The 15,322-nt window shown below is 43.9% G+C and overlaps 2 protein-coding genes across 7 annotated transcripts in view; one reads left to right on the plus strand and one right to left on the minus strand.

Moving 5' to 3' along the window:
* Window positions 1–153: 153 nt before the first annotated feature.
* si:dkey-202e22.2 (netrin-4) lies at window positions 154–13,426 on the minus strand. 5 transcript variants are annotated; one of them, XM_037101848.1, is made up of 11 exons: window positions 13,277–13,407; window positions 12,582–12,648; window positions 3,804–4,294; window positions 3,197–3,517; window positions 2,813–2,939; window positions 2,519–2,707; window positions 2,088–2,304; window positions 1,834–1,961; window positions 1,156–1,224; window positions 852–1,022; window positions 154–709 (listed from the first exon to the last, which is right to left on the minus strand). In XM_037101848.1, exons 3-11 carry the CDS (start codon window positions 4,119–4,121, stop codon window positions 573–575), a joined length of 1,677 nt encoding a protein of 558 aa, XP_036957743.1. In that variant the 5' UTR covers window positions 4,122–4,294; window positions 12,582–12,648; window positions 13,277–13,407; the 3' UTR covers window positions 154–572. The 5 variants fall into 5 exon arrangements, 4 of the variants coding, with proteins under 4 accessions (XP_036957743.1, XP_036957741.1, XP_036957740.1 ...); XM_037101846.1 differs by lacking the exon at window positions 12,582–12,648 and adding an exon at window positions 5,494–5,733 and having other exon boundaries at window positions 13,277–13,390; XM_037101845.1 differs by lacking the exon at window positions 12,582–12,648 and having other exon boundaries at window positions 13,277–13,426.
* A 47-nt stretch (window positions 13,427–13,473) lies between these two features.
* The window catches only part of dnah1 (dynein, axonemal, heavy chain 1), a 40,993-nt gene continuing 39,144 nt past the window's right edge, over window positions 13,474–15,322 (plus strand). Inside the window, exons 1-6 of one of the 2 annotated variants that reach the window (XM_037101842.1) lie at window positions 13,474–13,620; window positions 13,961–14,140; window positions 14,265–14,346; window positions 14,492–14,666; window positions 14,908–15,058; window positions 15,158–15,290. In XM_037101842.1, coding sequence (XP_036957737.1) covers window positions 13,964–14,140; window positions 14,265–14,346; window positions 14,492–14,666; window positions 14,908–15,058; window positions 15,158–15,290 — 718 coding nt within the window. In that variant the 5' untranslated portion in view covers window positions 13,474–13,620; window positions 13,961–13,963. The remainder of the gene's footprint in view (window positions 13,621–13,960; window positions 14,141–14,264; window positions 14,347–14,491; window positions 14,667–14,907; window positions 15,059–15,157; window positions 15,291–15,322) is intronic. The other variant, XM_037101844.1, reaches the window with a different exon arrangement.

Raw genomic sequence — 15,322 nt, forward strand, 5'->3', positions numbered from 1 at the left:
ATGTTTTACAGCCTTGTGTCATTAAAAAGCTAGTATATTTGGAATGTTAGCTTTTATTGAACCCAAATTATAGAGATTTAGCTTTCAGTAATTGTTATGTTTACAATTTATAACACAAATATATGATATTGAAAGAACGGAACACAAAATCTGGCCAGTCCCATATTTAATCTTTTGTACATTGCTTTTCACCAGTAAAAATAAAAAATAAAACATTGAATAAGAAATTTGTCAGACACCGATCATGACAAATCGAGATGTTTACCAGTATGGAACTAGACCTGAACATAGAATGGTTATCAGCTTTAATTGCCATAAAAAATAAATCTGAAGTGCAAATAAAGCCTTTAATGTCAGGTACAGCTTATTAAATATGACCATACAATCGGTCTTTATTTTGTGTTGCACACCCACACAATGTGGGTACCTTGACTCATCAAGAGTGTGACTCTTGGATAATTCCCCCTGATGATTCAACATGTTGTCCAGTGGTTTTTTTGTCCCTTTTCTGTTTTGTTTTTTTTCCATGTGAAATCCTGTGAAGTGTGAGCTGCCTTTTTGGATCGTATATTTCACGGACATCCATTCCTCAGGCCCTCTGATATGAGTAGCCCCAGTCTTGGTGTCCATGGGACCACCACACTCTGCATGGTGACCAGCAGACGGCCTGTCCCGGCCTCCTCTGGGCCCGCTAGCAGGTAGTCCATACCTGGTGAGAAAGGTAAGACATTGTAAATTGAGTGTTAGTATGATATATTCCAACTTTTAGGTCTTTGTTGGGTTGGCTTAAATACTAAACTTTTCATGCAAAAAATCTGTGTATATATCGCAAACTTTGAAACCTGTCTTACCTGGGTTTAGAATAGGACAGGTGCAGCCGCGGCTGGTCCAGGACAGAGGATAGATGCTGACGGTCCCCAGGTTGAGCGCCACTTGTCCTGACTGAAGGACTTTGCGGACTTTTACCTGCACTTCTGCATGACTGCCTTTGTCATGAGCAGACAGCACACTGGCCTTGATTACTGTTATGGGCAACACAGAAAGACAGACAACAGACCAAGAGGGTAATTAGATGCAATAGCCACAGCAATCTTCAATATAATATATGTTGTATAAAAACAGTTTTTCAAGTGAAAACTGCACATTTTTACTCACCATAATCATGTTTGGTCTTACAGAGGTCAGACACACTTCGCAGCTTCCTCTCCTTACAGCTACACTTTCCTGTGCACAGACACTGAGTTATGCTCTCATCCATAATTGCACTGTATGAAACACAGTGATCCCACAGTTTTAGGGCTTGCAAATCAGATTTACATCATAGTTAAAAGAAAACAGCAGTACAAGAATTACGTTATAGACATGTCATATATATGTTACCGTATATGGAAATGACCTCATTTTTGACCAAGGAAAAGTGGCACAAACTGGCTTGGTTACGGTTACAGTTTGCTTGTAAGAAAGACTCTCTGGCTTTATTAACACATATTGCACTTAAATAACTAAATATGCCACATGTTTAATATTTATTGAAGTGCAACATGTTCTAATAAAACCGGAGAGTCTATTTTATTTATTGTGTTGGTTGTGTGTTTTTATTTTATCTTTATATTTTTTTAGTTTGTTGTTTCAAATTTTTTGATGTTTTAAACTTTTCTAGACTAATATCTAGATATTCTAAAGAATTCAAGTTCATTGATCTTTGAAAAGATGTACGTTTTATGAACTATTGTGTTTTCATCATATCAGTGCTTAAATAGACAATAAAATTGAGTTATCATCTAAAAAAAGTAATTATCCTGACAAACGTAAGTGTGTTGTTACAGCACTCACCTGTGTAATGCAGAGCAGAGACCGCGAGCTCCTTTGACCACTGCACTTCCTCTTCATATGTAAACATGTGATCCAAATCAGGGATTTTTCCACCGATCGGCACATTGAACACCTGATTATTTGAGTAGCTGCAGAAGCAGAATGGAACCCATCAGGTCAAGGTCCACTGTTAGTAATTAACCACACTGAGTTTAATTTTTAGGTTCTGTGTTAATGTGTAAAGAATTTGGCTGTGAATTAAGCAATTAACGGACCTGTCCAAACACTTTCCAGTGGTTGGATCACAGCTGTGAGGGCAGGCGCAGGGTTTACAGCCCTCCTCCCCAAAACCCCAATAGCCAGACAGGCAGTGGCTGCAGGCCATGCCTCCTACGCCAGATTTGCAGTGGCACTGCCCGCTCCTAGGGTGGCACCAGGGTCCCTCCTCTCCAGCACGAGGGGGCAAAGATCCCTGTGGATCACACCAGCAGCCTGAGAAACAGAGAGGTGAAACATTAGATTTTCTCCTCTTTTATTGTCAAATTATGACTTCACAAACATATTCCAGCAGATGGAGCTATAAGACCTTATGGCTCTGTTACATTTTCCCTAACTTTGAATTATTTTGAAGCCCCTTCATTTTGCTTTTCTGACCCATTGAAAACACATTAGCCGATCCAGGCCTCCCTCCTGTTCAGTGTCTTACGTGTGCAGGCGTGGGGGGAGTTGAGGGGCAGTGATGGATGGCGGTAGTAGCCGTGGCGACAGCGCTGGCACCTGCGCCCGACAGTGTTGTGCCTGCAGTCATCGCAAACGCCCCCACTGGTGCCACCGGAGGAGAGCCATGCCCGCTGAGAGAAGTGACAGCTTTCTGCGTGACCGTGGCACTGGCACCCTGGAGTCACAGAGGAGTGACATTAGAGCAGTCAGAGAGAGGAGAGAGAGACCAAGTGAGGGCAGCAGGATGAGGAGGGGCTCAAGTATCCACTGACTCACTTACTCTGACATGGGTTGGACTCCCCGCTGCTGCTGTTGGCGGGCCTCCAGGGACGATCACTGTAGAGTGGGGCACACTTCTCGCAGTGCTCCCCGGCTGTGTGGTGAGTACACAGACACCTGCCAAACACCTGGAAGACACATCTGGGGCTGCTCAGTTACTTCACACCTGCTGTCTAGATCTATAAATCCTAAATAGATCCAGCAGGTCCTTCAAGTTGGGGCTTTTCCATTAGTAAGTACATTTTTCATCTGGACCTTACGTCCTGACACGTGTTATACGAGGCTGTAATAGAGCACAGGCCAAAGACTTTCACTCAGAGTCTTTCTTTATCACTGACTGTTCTTTAACTTAGAAGCACACCTAAACACACAGAAAATCACTCACCATGTTTCTGTCCTTTATTGTGTCTTGGCTGCTGTTGTGTGGTACACAGTACTCTGCATGTCCATGGCACAGGCAGGTCCCTCTAGCCAGTAAAGTGTAAATAGCATAAGGTGCTGAGGCCGGGCTTTCTGTGGTGGATGTGGCGGTCAGCGCTGAGGGTGTGGGGCTCGTCTGCTCTACAGGGAGTTTTACAGGCGCCGGACATGTTTGAGCTTTAAGCAGTCTGATGCGGAGGTTAGTGATGGTGAGGCGGGCGAGGACCTCTGGACTGTACGGGTCCAGTGTTTTAACACTGATGGGGTCTAATGTCCGTAATATTACCTGAGAGGAGAAGAAGAGTAGATTTGCAATGATTTACTGATAAGTTGTGAATCACCAACTATTCTGATAAGCGATTTATGTAAACAAAAGTCCAAGTTCTCTGATTTGAGTATTTTCTGTTCTCTGGACTGCTCTATGACAGTAGACTGAATATATCTGCCTTGTGGCCAAAATACATTTGTGGACATTATCTTGCAGATTTATCAACAAGAAACAGCTCTTATCAGCACTTCACCAAATACTGAAGATAATGAATTGCATCTTTCTCCTTATTGTGTCACTGTACCTCTCCCCCACTGCAGGGTGTAGTGCTGGTGTATCGGGATGTACACAAAGACCCTGGCTGAGTAAAATCATCAGGTAGACCAAATTCCAAGCTGCAATTGTGCGCAAAGAGCTTAAGGGCCTCCCAGGTCTGTCCAAAGTCAGCCGAACGTTCGACAGCCATGGCAGCAGGCCGAGGTGACCTGAACACCAAAACAACATGGGACAGACAGAACTGTGTTTCCAGGTCCAACCGGATCTCATCCTGCAGCTCCTGCGTGGCAGTGCCTGGACCCGATGCCCACCAGGTATCCGGATGCAAGAAAGGGTCGTCGATCATGTGAGCTGGAGGGTGGGTGTCCTCGGGACAGAGGTGGGGGGTCACAGGACGATGGAGGCAAGAGCTCGTGTTGGAGGAGCTGTTCCCACAGCAGCTAGAGAGGGTGAAGAGGGTCCTGCCACTCGCCAGGTTCCCTATGGGTGGACTACAGGCATGGTCCACACATCTGGAAACTGATGCAGAGGGTGATGTTAGAGAAAACAGGGGCATTCAGATCAGTGTTTTTACCAGTTTTATTGCTACTGACATAAAAAAGGCTTCTAAAACAAGCACTTTCCAGCACTAACATCATGGCAGACTTGAGCAGTAATGAAATTTAAATTTAAGTACATTCACTTTTACTCATACTTTAGGTACTTGAATGCATTAAATATCATATACTTTTACTGAAGTACTATTTGTATAGGTGACATTCACTTTTACCAAAGTAATATTTTAACATGATATCTTTAGTTTAAGTGTGACGTTTAGGTTCTTCTTAAATCACTGGAGTAAGTGTGACCTTGACTTGAGTTACTGTTTTGGTGACTTGCAACAAAAAAGACTTGATAAAAGACTTGACTTAACTTGACACATGATGACTTGTCTGTGTGTATTTTTATGTCTTCAGTTTAAATATTAAAAAGATTCACTGTCGTCAATGTCGAAATCAGTGGTGTTTCTGATTGAGAAGAAATTAAGAAACACTTTATAAAGTTTTTGTTTGATTACATTTGTTTCAATCATTATCAATGTTTACAATAAGAATGTAATCAATTGTCAAATACCAATTGCCAACAGAATCACCATTAGACAGGTTAGGGTTATCTTGAGGCAACCTGTGACTTGTCTTTCCTCAGAAAAACATGACTTGGGACTTGGACCAAATGACTTGAGTAACATGCCTGCATCCTGGACAAAACTGGAGTCCTCATTCATTGTGTCCGCCATGAATATTTAATTTTCCTGACCATTGTGCCACTGATGCTTGTTCTGACGTGACACAGAATCCTGCTCTCTCCCCCTCCTGACTGCACTGATACTCTCGGGTTACATGTAATGGACACAAGGCAGCAGCACTATCGAGTTTAACATGAATGACCTTTACGTCACTGTTAGGTCACCAAAAACAAATAAAATGTAACCTGCATGACGGAGCATAAGACACCATTAGGTCGTCAGTTGCATGAATAACGAGCCACTATTTCTGTCTGCCCAATCCAAACCAAACGGTGTCAAACGAGGAAAGACAAGTTCGGCCACAGTGACGCAATTTATTCAGACAAACATCATCAACTGCAGCAGAGATGCTGCTGCTGCTGCTGCTGCTGATGATGATGATGAGTATGATAATGTTGTTGATGATGATGATGATGATGACGGTGTGCCTCACCTGCTCCGCTCCGCGTCACAACCAGAAACAGCCAACAGAGCCCCACCAGCACCTGATGTCGACCTTTGCCAAGCATACTACAGACTGTCATCCTTGTTTCTGTTGTGTTTGCAGCATACACGGAGCGATAAACGCCTTCCAGCAGAGATTAGTCCCAACATTATGTGGAGCCTATGAGACGGACAAGCGCATTTCCCTGCCAATTACGCAATGCGCAAAGCGTCCGATTTGTCCGATGTCCTGCAACGAAAAATGTTGAGAAGAAAAAAAAAAAAAAAACAACAACTCGTTGAGAGAAGTTCAGAGCATCTTCAGGCCAGGAACATCCCTCTGACTGTCATGGTTTGTGAACTCCCCTTGCAGGAAAATATGGATCGCTGGTTTCTCCAAGAACGAAAAAAAAAATGTTGCTAATCTCCATGAGATATATGCTTGTCTTCATTCATTTTTCATCCAGTAATTAGGCGGGACAGATGAAATTGATAGACCCTTTTTCTTTGTGCTAATTAATTGATGCTGTTTCCATCAATTCACAGCCAACCCGAGAGCTCCGTGTCCCGGCCAGGTCCTGCGCTCAACGCGTTTACGCACGGGAGAGGAGTGCGCGCCCTATTTATCCACGGTCCACCCCGCCCACACACGCACACAAACACACACTGTCAGGACGCTGTACCGCAACAACAACACGAAACGAAGATTTTCCTCCACCGGGATTCTGTTAAGTCTCGTGCGCAGAGGAGGACAGACTCGCGCCTTAGCACGATCTCGTTAATGCGAACCAGCCGCACAGCGCATACCAGCTACACCGGGTCCCCCTCCACTAACCAGGGCCTCGTAATAGGGCAAGGAAATTAGTTTATCTGCTTCTGCCCTCCTGTTTTTCAGCGGCAGTAATTCCAAGTTACAGGTCTCTTTGAAGTCTGGCAGGAGGAAACCTGAGCAGGGAGACAAAAATAGTCCTCGGTGCGGTTATTTGCAGCCCGATGGCGCATTGTGGCACCAAAAGAATCTGACAGCTTGGACTTTCATGCAAATGATTTGGACAGGAGGAAAGAATTCGCCCATCTGTCTGCTCCGCCATTCTTCATTATAACAGTGGAAAATAAGCACATGGCCTGATAGATGACAGACTTTCTTTTTAGTCTCTTTTTAACCACACATGTCAGGTCCTTCGCTGAGCCTGATGTATCCCCCCCACCCCCTTCCGAGTTGGAGGATAAACATCATGTCTCTTCAGTTTTATGGCTCAGCTTGAAAAACAGGAGGCTCAGAAAATTGGAATGGACGCGCATAATTGGATTGGTTTCCATAAATGTCTTTAATGCCATACAAATTGTTTACAGACCTGCCTGCTTTCTCTCCCCAGAGTGGAGGACAAAAAGAGAATCACTGAGCAATGACATATGCGCCAGTGATGTGTGTTATGTGTTTCTAACAGAAAACACAATGTGATGTTTTAGAGGGAGCAGCCAGCAGTGGATGTCCCAGTCATCAATCCTCATTAATCTGACGTTTGCATTGATTATGAATGTTTCTCATTGTTCGAGTTTTTATCTCCTTTTCCTCAATCTTTCAACTCGTGTATCACTCCATCTCCATCCGCTGTTCATTTGTCTTCATTCACCCCACGCGGCTCTTTCCTTTCATCCTCCTGCTCTGCGCTCCAACACCAGCTATAGTGTCTGTTAGGCCTCCACATAATAAAAAGTCCCTGGGGCTTTTCTCCATCTTCCCTCATCTCACAGTCTCTCCTTTCGCCTCACTCCAGTGGTGCAGTATATGCTAAGAATAGCTTTATGGGAGATTAGGGCAGTGCCGTTTATGGGGGATTAGCTGTTATCTGGTGATGTTAGAGGCATACATAGTTTCTGACTGCTTTTGAACTGATTTACAGTCAAGCTCCGGCTCAGGGGGAACACACGGAAATGAGATTCCCATCTTTTCACAGGTTGCAGGATGGGAGGACCTGTGTGCTTTTGTGTGTTTAAAGAGGAGGGATAATGGATAAACCATAGAGTCAGTTAATCAGTGTGGTCCAGCTGTGGTTTTGCTTTGGCTGGGAGAATGGGGCTGGTTCTGGGAGAAGTTCTTACTGTACGTGTGACTGATACATGATTTCTGCAAAGGCAGCAAAACTGCAGGTTTCACTAAATATAAGCGTTTGAGGTTTGAGGTCAAGGTTTGCAGCAGAACCATAAACCCTTTTAAGAGCAGCTCAAGTGCAGATAAACTATTCTTGGTTGCTCATTTTGGCTCCAAAATGCAAAACACATTGCACTCTTAATTGAGCAAACTGTAATTAAGGGTAATTTTCTGTGATGTAGGAATGCAGAGCTGTCCACAGCCAATAAAGTTCTTGTTTAGAGCATATCAAGCAGGATAAACAACAGAATCCACGCCGCAGTTCTCCACACGTGTTACATTCCCAGCACTGAGAGAAAAATGTCCGCTTTTTTTTTTCTTTCTTTCTTCTAGCGAATACTTTCTGTCAATGTTCAGCATGTATCTTCATCATGGCCCCCAGCTGTGAGAGGTCAAATACCAGCCAGGAGAAGGTCATAGGGATCTCCTACCTGCCCCATGACTGCCTCTCTAATTGCTCCTCTTTCTGTCATTTACAGGGCTTAATAGGGGCCGGGGGTTAGAGAGCCGGGGTCAGACGAACAGAGACTCCCCCTTCCCGCCCTTCTAATCCTCGGTGTTTGTCCAGGCTGCTCATACTTGTGTGTGTCGAGCACACAGTGTCACTCCGCACGTTGCCATCTCCACGTCTTCTCTCGCTCTTCGTGTTCTACATGTCAGCTCTTATAGGTTCCTCTGGGGGATGAAGAGGATTAGGCTGCTTCCTCAAATGACTCAGGCCAACACGATCAGGCCTCAGTTTTGTTCTCCCAATCTTTTCAGTCAGTGGATGTGGATTTGGTAACGATCAATATTATGCCAGTAGAATTGTAATGTGTTTCAGTTTATTATGGTGACGCACAGTGGGATCTCATATGACCTTAACTACTGGCCACAGAAGCAACCAGTCAGTGCATTGGTAAATGGGGTGTGATCCCGTTGAATATTTGAAGAAGTACTAATGTGATATACTGATCCAAGAAACACAGTCGCACACTTCAAAATCGTATAATGGTTATTCTTAAATACTTCGACTACCCTGAAGTCTGTTGGTTGCCAAGGTTTCAGGTTAGGGGCCAGGGTCATAGGTCAACTGCAAAGGTCTAGTTCAAGTCCAATAAAGCCAAGACTGTATTTCTTGCAGATAGTTTGAGTTGCTCTGTTGCTTTGATTTTTCATCATTAAAGGTCAACACAGTTTCACACTGTTTTACTTTGTCGTGTGTGGCGGACCCCAACATCTTTCTAGCTTCAAACACTTATTTTCCTCTGAGAACATCTTGTTTATTCAGTTATGGAATAGACAAATATTTCTGAGTTTGTATTACTACCTCATTAATATTGTAAATGTTAAAAAGTCTGAGTTTGAATTCCCTCTCCGAAGCTACATAGTGCCCTTTTAACATGTGCATGTGCGCATCTACCTGGTGTGTGAGTGGACTTATCTGCTGGCATGCTAGGCTCAGATTGCATGTTGGCTCTTTGATGTGAGAGGATGAATGACACAGATTAAACTGTCAGAGCAGAAAGTGATGGAGGCGAGATGAGGCAGGATGACAGGTCTTGGCCTCCTTGAAGCACTCAGGCAGCTCGCCAAACCAATAATGCTTGCATCTGTGAGCTTGTGTGTGGATTTGTGGGCGTTTGTCCCTGGAATACTTTTGGTCATGTACTCTCACGTGTGTAAGTGACGGGAAAATATGCCAAAGCAATTTTTTCTTTATTAATTCTTAACAAGGTGGAATGTCTGGAATTCTAAAGAGTGGCTTGGGCTGAGTGGTGATGATTTATTTATAGCTGAAACTCCTGTTTGAAATAGGACAACAGCGTCACCTCCCACCCACAAACTCACTCGCAAACATAGGCTCTCACTACTGGCTCCCCCAGTCTCGTATCCCTGTCTGACTCCTTTAAATCTGTTTATGATGTCATCAACTAAGAAGCTCAAGATTTACTTTTGTGCATCACCGGTTCGCTCACATAAACACGTTGTCACTCTGACACACAAACACATGCAGAGACACAAGTTCTTGACAACTCTTTCTTGGCTTACCATCGACCACCCACATTAGACAAACTGGAATGCCAGCACACACACTGGTTTTTGTACCACAAAAACACACACACAGGAACATGTGTTACAGATTGCGCACGCTGCTTTCCTACTCTTCCAGCTCATATCTAAAACTGAAACTCCAATGGATTCAAAATGAGCTGTAGTTTGGCACGTTGAAAAATGCCGCACAAAAAAAATGGCAAACTAGCTGAAAAAAGCAAACCGCCATCAAGTATGCTTGGGGTCAAAGTTCAGCACAGTGAGGCTGAGATCAGTGTTGGACACTGATTGGAGCTCAGTTAGATGCAGGGAGCCACAAGAGCTCACATAAATACACCCCTGCTTCCAGACAAGTTTGAGATTATTTGCCAATTGTTGACATTTACTTAATTGAAAACAGCACAAAGACAATATTTTGCAATGTTTGACGCATAAACTGTCTTGATTTTTGTAAATATGCTTTTCTGTATTTGATGCCAGCAACACGTTTTAAGAAAGTTGATACAAAAGACCAGAAAATACCTGTTTTAATCTCTATTTTTCACAGCAGCAACTTTTTTTTAAATCAGGGCTGTCCCCAGAAAAACATTTTCAGTTCTTCATCATTGAGATTCTTCCTCGACACGTCCTTTTTATGGCCCGTGCTGTCTGACTCTGGTTCCCCTCCTAAAAGTCACACTGAGATATGGAGCAAATGAGAAGAGAAATCAAACGCAGCTGTTTGAGGTCCTGTTCCACAGGTTGGGGGTTCCAGTCGGTCTCTCATGTCTGGCCATTTTGCTGCTTTGAGGCCCTTCTCAACTCATTAAAAAAGTCTTTATTGGACTGCCAAGAGTCCACCTGTGAGTCACCCGAGCCATGACGGCAACTTCAACGTACAGCGGAGCACAGGGGTCACCGTTGAACAACCGTACCTCGCATGACCGGACAGACAAAAATCAAATCTGTGTGGAAGCGGCCTTGTACAAAATGTCTGCTCCTGCTCTTGTAAAATGTACTGCCACAAAACACTGTGATGTTAACGTGACATTTGCTGCCCTCGTGATGGTTCTGTTTCATCCATGCACTTAGACCAGTGACATTCATTGACCACAGTGGTGTTGTTGCCCGTTTCAGATGCCCTTTAAATGAGACAAAGAGCTTTGAAAATGGAGTGCAGAGATGGGCTTTTGGTTGTAAGTGGTAGGTTTAAATGATTCTTACAATGTGTCCAGGAGCTCTGTTAGTTCCTGGCTCCATAGTGTCCAATAGGAGGAAGACTTTGTTGCTCTGTGGCAAAACCTCCCTGCATGTTTTTCACACTGATTTTTTTCCACAACTAAGCAAAAATTACACTATTCACACGCAAAGCTTAATGAGACTTTATTGGAAACTATGGCATTCCTTCGTATGTTTCGCTTCCTGTGGCGCAAATGCAAAAATAAAATCAAACTGCTGCTCAAGGGTGCGCCCGCATTTGTGGTTGGATTGTGGGTTCCTGCAGGAGAAAAGAGGTATGTGGAAATATGTGTGACAGCTAAGCCCTCCTGGCTTGCCCAACAATGTGACAGTAAGCGGGAACGAGCCAGTGTTTGATCACATTAGCCAACATCTGGCCCTCAGGAGGAGCTAAAGTTAGCAGCACATGCTGATGTCATTAGCGTAAAATGGGAGTTGTATTCACAAAGGCATGACCCTCACAACATCCTGATACTGTAAAAGCAGGAGAGAGGGAGGAAGAGGAGTGGATGATTAATATGACGATTTCAGGATGAAGAGGGTAGAGGAGGGATTACACATCTGGATGATTATATAAGCGACCTAATATTGATGTTCTTTGCAACTGATGTCAAGCCAGATCTTTCATGTCAGCATTTTATCTCCTGCTGGACTGTTAGAGCGAGAAGTGAGGGATACACGAGTGCAGGGCGGATCAAAGCTGTAACGAAGCTTGTTAGGGTCTAATCAGTTCCACTCACCCGGAGTTGCTGACCACATCTGTCCGATCCCGTCCCATCACCGTGGTGGGCTCCTGGCTCCAGAGATGGCTGCAGCTCTGCCAACCAAACATTGGTAGGCGACCATGTTTGGAGTACCACCACCTCATCAGAGGCTTGCGGTTCCTGTGAGGTTTTCTTTGGAACCTCTCCGACCCGCGTCTCCTCACTCATTTAATCAATACCATTAGACATGTGCTTATGATTAATAGACTGCAGGATGCTTTGTGTGCCGAGACCACGCTGATATGATAATGTCACTTTTAGATGTGGGTTATTTGGACCCTTGGGGAAGTCTTTCATTTGGTTTGGGCTTCCTCAGCAGGTGATGTCATCGCTTTCAGACTGAGCTCCATTGAGAAGAAGCCAATGAAGCAGCAAGACCTCTATCTGAACAATTCGACGGGCCTTTCTTGAGCGGTGACCGCCACATCTACATCAAGTCATTCTGTGTGCTTGGCTCCACTGTAGAGCATTTTGTTCCTGACTGTCTCATGCGGCCAATTACAGTGACGTCACCTCAACCCTCCCGTCCTCATGACCCCAGCCAAAGACCGCACCTCTTCGGCTACTCATCGGTCCCCTCTTCACCTTAATTTATCCCTATCATCTTTGCAGCGTGTCCTTTGCAAGTGACACGTGAGGATTTAGAGACATGAGACTATTCATTTGTGCTTGGCCACCCAATCTCGGGCTGCTCTGATGGGTTTCAACTGAAGAGGCCAGAGCCAGGAGCAGGGGCCGCAGTGCATGATGCCTGTGATCTGCCATGGGAAACAGCCGAGGTTATGATGCCCTTGTGACCCAGGAGTGTGGAGATTGCATGGGTCACTGGGTGTTTCCCCCCATGTGGACACATCGAAGCTGTCATGAGCGTGTAAGGAGAAGATGGAGGACCAGAAAAGTGTGCATTCCAATCAAATTCCGTTAGCTTACCATTACTGCCATTAGCATCACTATCGTCACCAGTAACAGCATGGGATGTGACTGTTCTGGTGCTGACCTGTGGAGAACAGTGTCATGTGAACTTTTTGTGGAGGTTACGTAAATTTACACACAGCATGGGTAGAAATCACCCAGAGGCTCATGCTGCCTTAAGATATATATATATATATATATATATATATATATATATATATATATATATATATATATATATATATATATATATATATATATCCAAGATTTTGCAACTGGGACTGCTTTGAATGAGAAATGATTTTACTGAATCCCAACTATACTACAGGGGGAAAAAATGTGATTTTCTACAGGGACGGACTCGTAAGTTAATTACAAATGGATATGTAGGGTTACTGCCTGGCTTCACAATGGGTTTTCTTACTTACAAGAAGTATACAGATCTTTTAGTCTACAAACACTGTTGAAATCTCAAGGCATGTAAGTATTAGCAGCAAAATGGAAAGAAAATTAATTATTGAATATAAACAGAACCTGTGAGTGGATTACTGATGAATTACTTGTTAATTATTAGAAGGATTTTTATGTGTATCTATCTGGTGGAGGTATGGGCCTGACTATGAGCTACACTTCTCCTTACCTGCCTCACGTTATTACAGCTGGTTACCTGAGTAACTAAACTGTACTTAGTGGCAGTTCCATTTTATCGTTACCTTCTATTAGCAGTTCCTCCGATTTCGTTCTGCCATCATTACTTCTTTTTGGCCGTCTTTTGGGTTCTTTCCTCCTCTTTTTCCTCTCTTCTCGCGTCCCAGAAACTGTGTTCATTAATCACAGAGGGTTTTGTTGAAAGCTCTCCCCTTCTTGTCGGTGGGGGACTACTTTCTTCAGACGTGTTGCTCCGGCTCTCTCTGCCGTTGGCGGAGCTCCACATATCCGTATCCATGACAACCGTTGCCGCGTCCAACACTCACATACCGGTGGTCAACTTCCACTTGGAAGAAACTGAGATTTGAAAAGTTCAGTTTGCACAACTTATGAGACAGTTAACAGTAAGGTATGTGAAAGTGACTGTTTTCTGTTTGATTTAGCAGCAAACATTACGTACTAAGTTTAATGGGACCAATTCAGACAATTATTTGGCGAGCTTAAAACGGTCGGAACTGCTCCCAGCCACTGTCAGCTAACATACTAACTAGCTAACGCAGAATTGTTCCTTTGCTGCTTTGGCAGTAATTTGGCTGGAGCCGAAGCCGCTGGATGGTGTTAATTGCCTGTTCTCCTTTTGAGATTGTTAACTAGTTGGGTAAAGCGCTGCTTGGAGGCAGTAACAGGATTGAATCCGTGCTTGGTTGTTCATGCATAAATTAACGTTATTCTGTTTCCTGCTGATGTAGAAGATGGACGGGAAACATTTGCCTGGTTTCGGTGTACTGGGGCCTCATCCCCCCACCAGACCACGAGATCCCAAATCTCCAACTCTTAGTCACAAGTTCAGATTGCCTCCAATCAGAAAATGCTATCTGAGTGAACAGAGGGGCATCTACTCAGATATCATCTCTACACCCAAGTTTCAGGTAAAAGCACGTAAGCTCATGCAAATCAGACATTTAAAAATTCTGACAGACATTTTATTATGAAGCAATGTGTGAGTTTCTGTTATGTTAAGACCAAAACTAAGCATAACTGTTTATTCATTAGTCGTGTACAGAGAGACCTGGGATACAGCAGAGGTCACAGGGCCAACCCATCCCCAAGTTCAGTGATCTCAACAGAACAGAAGGTGATATACAGCTTTGCTAGATGGCATCTTTATGGATCCCGGCATTTTTACTCATTCTCACTGATACTATGCAGTTATAAAGAGAGCATATTATGCTTTTCTAAAATACAACATTGTACATGCTGTTCGTAAAATCTTTTCCTAGGTACTACTTTCAACACTCCATGTGAACAGTACAGTCTTGTTGAAAAGGATAACAAAGGAACCTCTTCAACGCAACCACAGACTTCTTACTTCAGCCAGGGTGGAGATAAACCCAAGATCCAGATCGCCTACCAAACCATTCCTGGCGAGATCCCTCGCAAGTTAGCGATTGAGCGGTATGTACTGTGTATACCATGTATGACAGAAGAGGACAAGCTAGTGCTGTGGAGCTCCTTGTTTTGTGTAATGAGCATCTATAATGTACTACAAGGCCTGATTTAATGGTCACATGTGACTGAGTGACAGAGTGAGCAATATACTCTTATCGTACAGTAGCTGGTTTTATGGGATCCATGAATTGGTTTATTTGACAGCTTGCTGTTAAGACTATATACTATTCTCTGTTCTTTTTTATAGATGTCGAAGGGAGTACCTAAACATAGATTTTGAGCAGCTCCTGGCAGAAAAAGGCATAGACTCTAATCTCTTGATGCCGATACATCAGAGCAGTAGTGATAAACATGGGACTACACCAGATACTCCTGTGTCACCTTACCTCCCCCTGGAGGTGAGTCTCCAGTCTCCAGGGTGCAATCTTTTCTGCCGAATTTTGGTTCCCAGTACACAAACAACTCCACTCTAATCTTTCCTGTGTTTTGTCCCTTAGATATTTGACAATGAGGATTATGACTGCCGGACACCAGAGGACTGGCTCGCCCTGGGCTATGCTGAACAATCTCCAGATCGAAAACCTATACCTGCAAAAGCCCTGCTACCTACAGATGACAAAATTCCTTTTGGTAAATTATCCTCAAAAATGTAATGTATTGTA

Source organism: Acanthopagrus latus, chromosome 6, assembly GCF_904848185.1.
Source record: "Acanthopagrus latus isolate v.2019 chromosome 6, fAcaLat1.1, whole genome shotgun sequence".
NCBI classification, from domain to species: Eukaryota; Metazoa; Chordata; class Actinopteri; order Spariformes; family Sparidae; genus Acanthopagrus; species Acanthopagrus latus.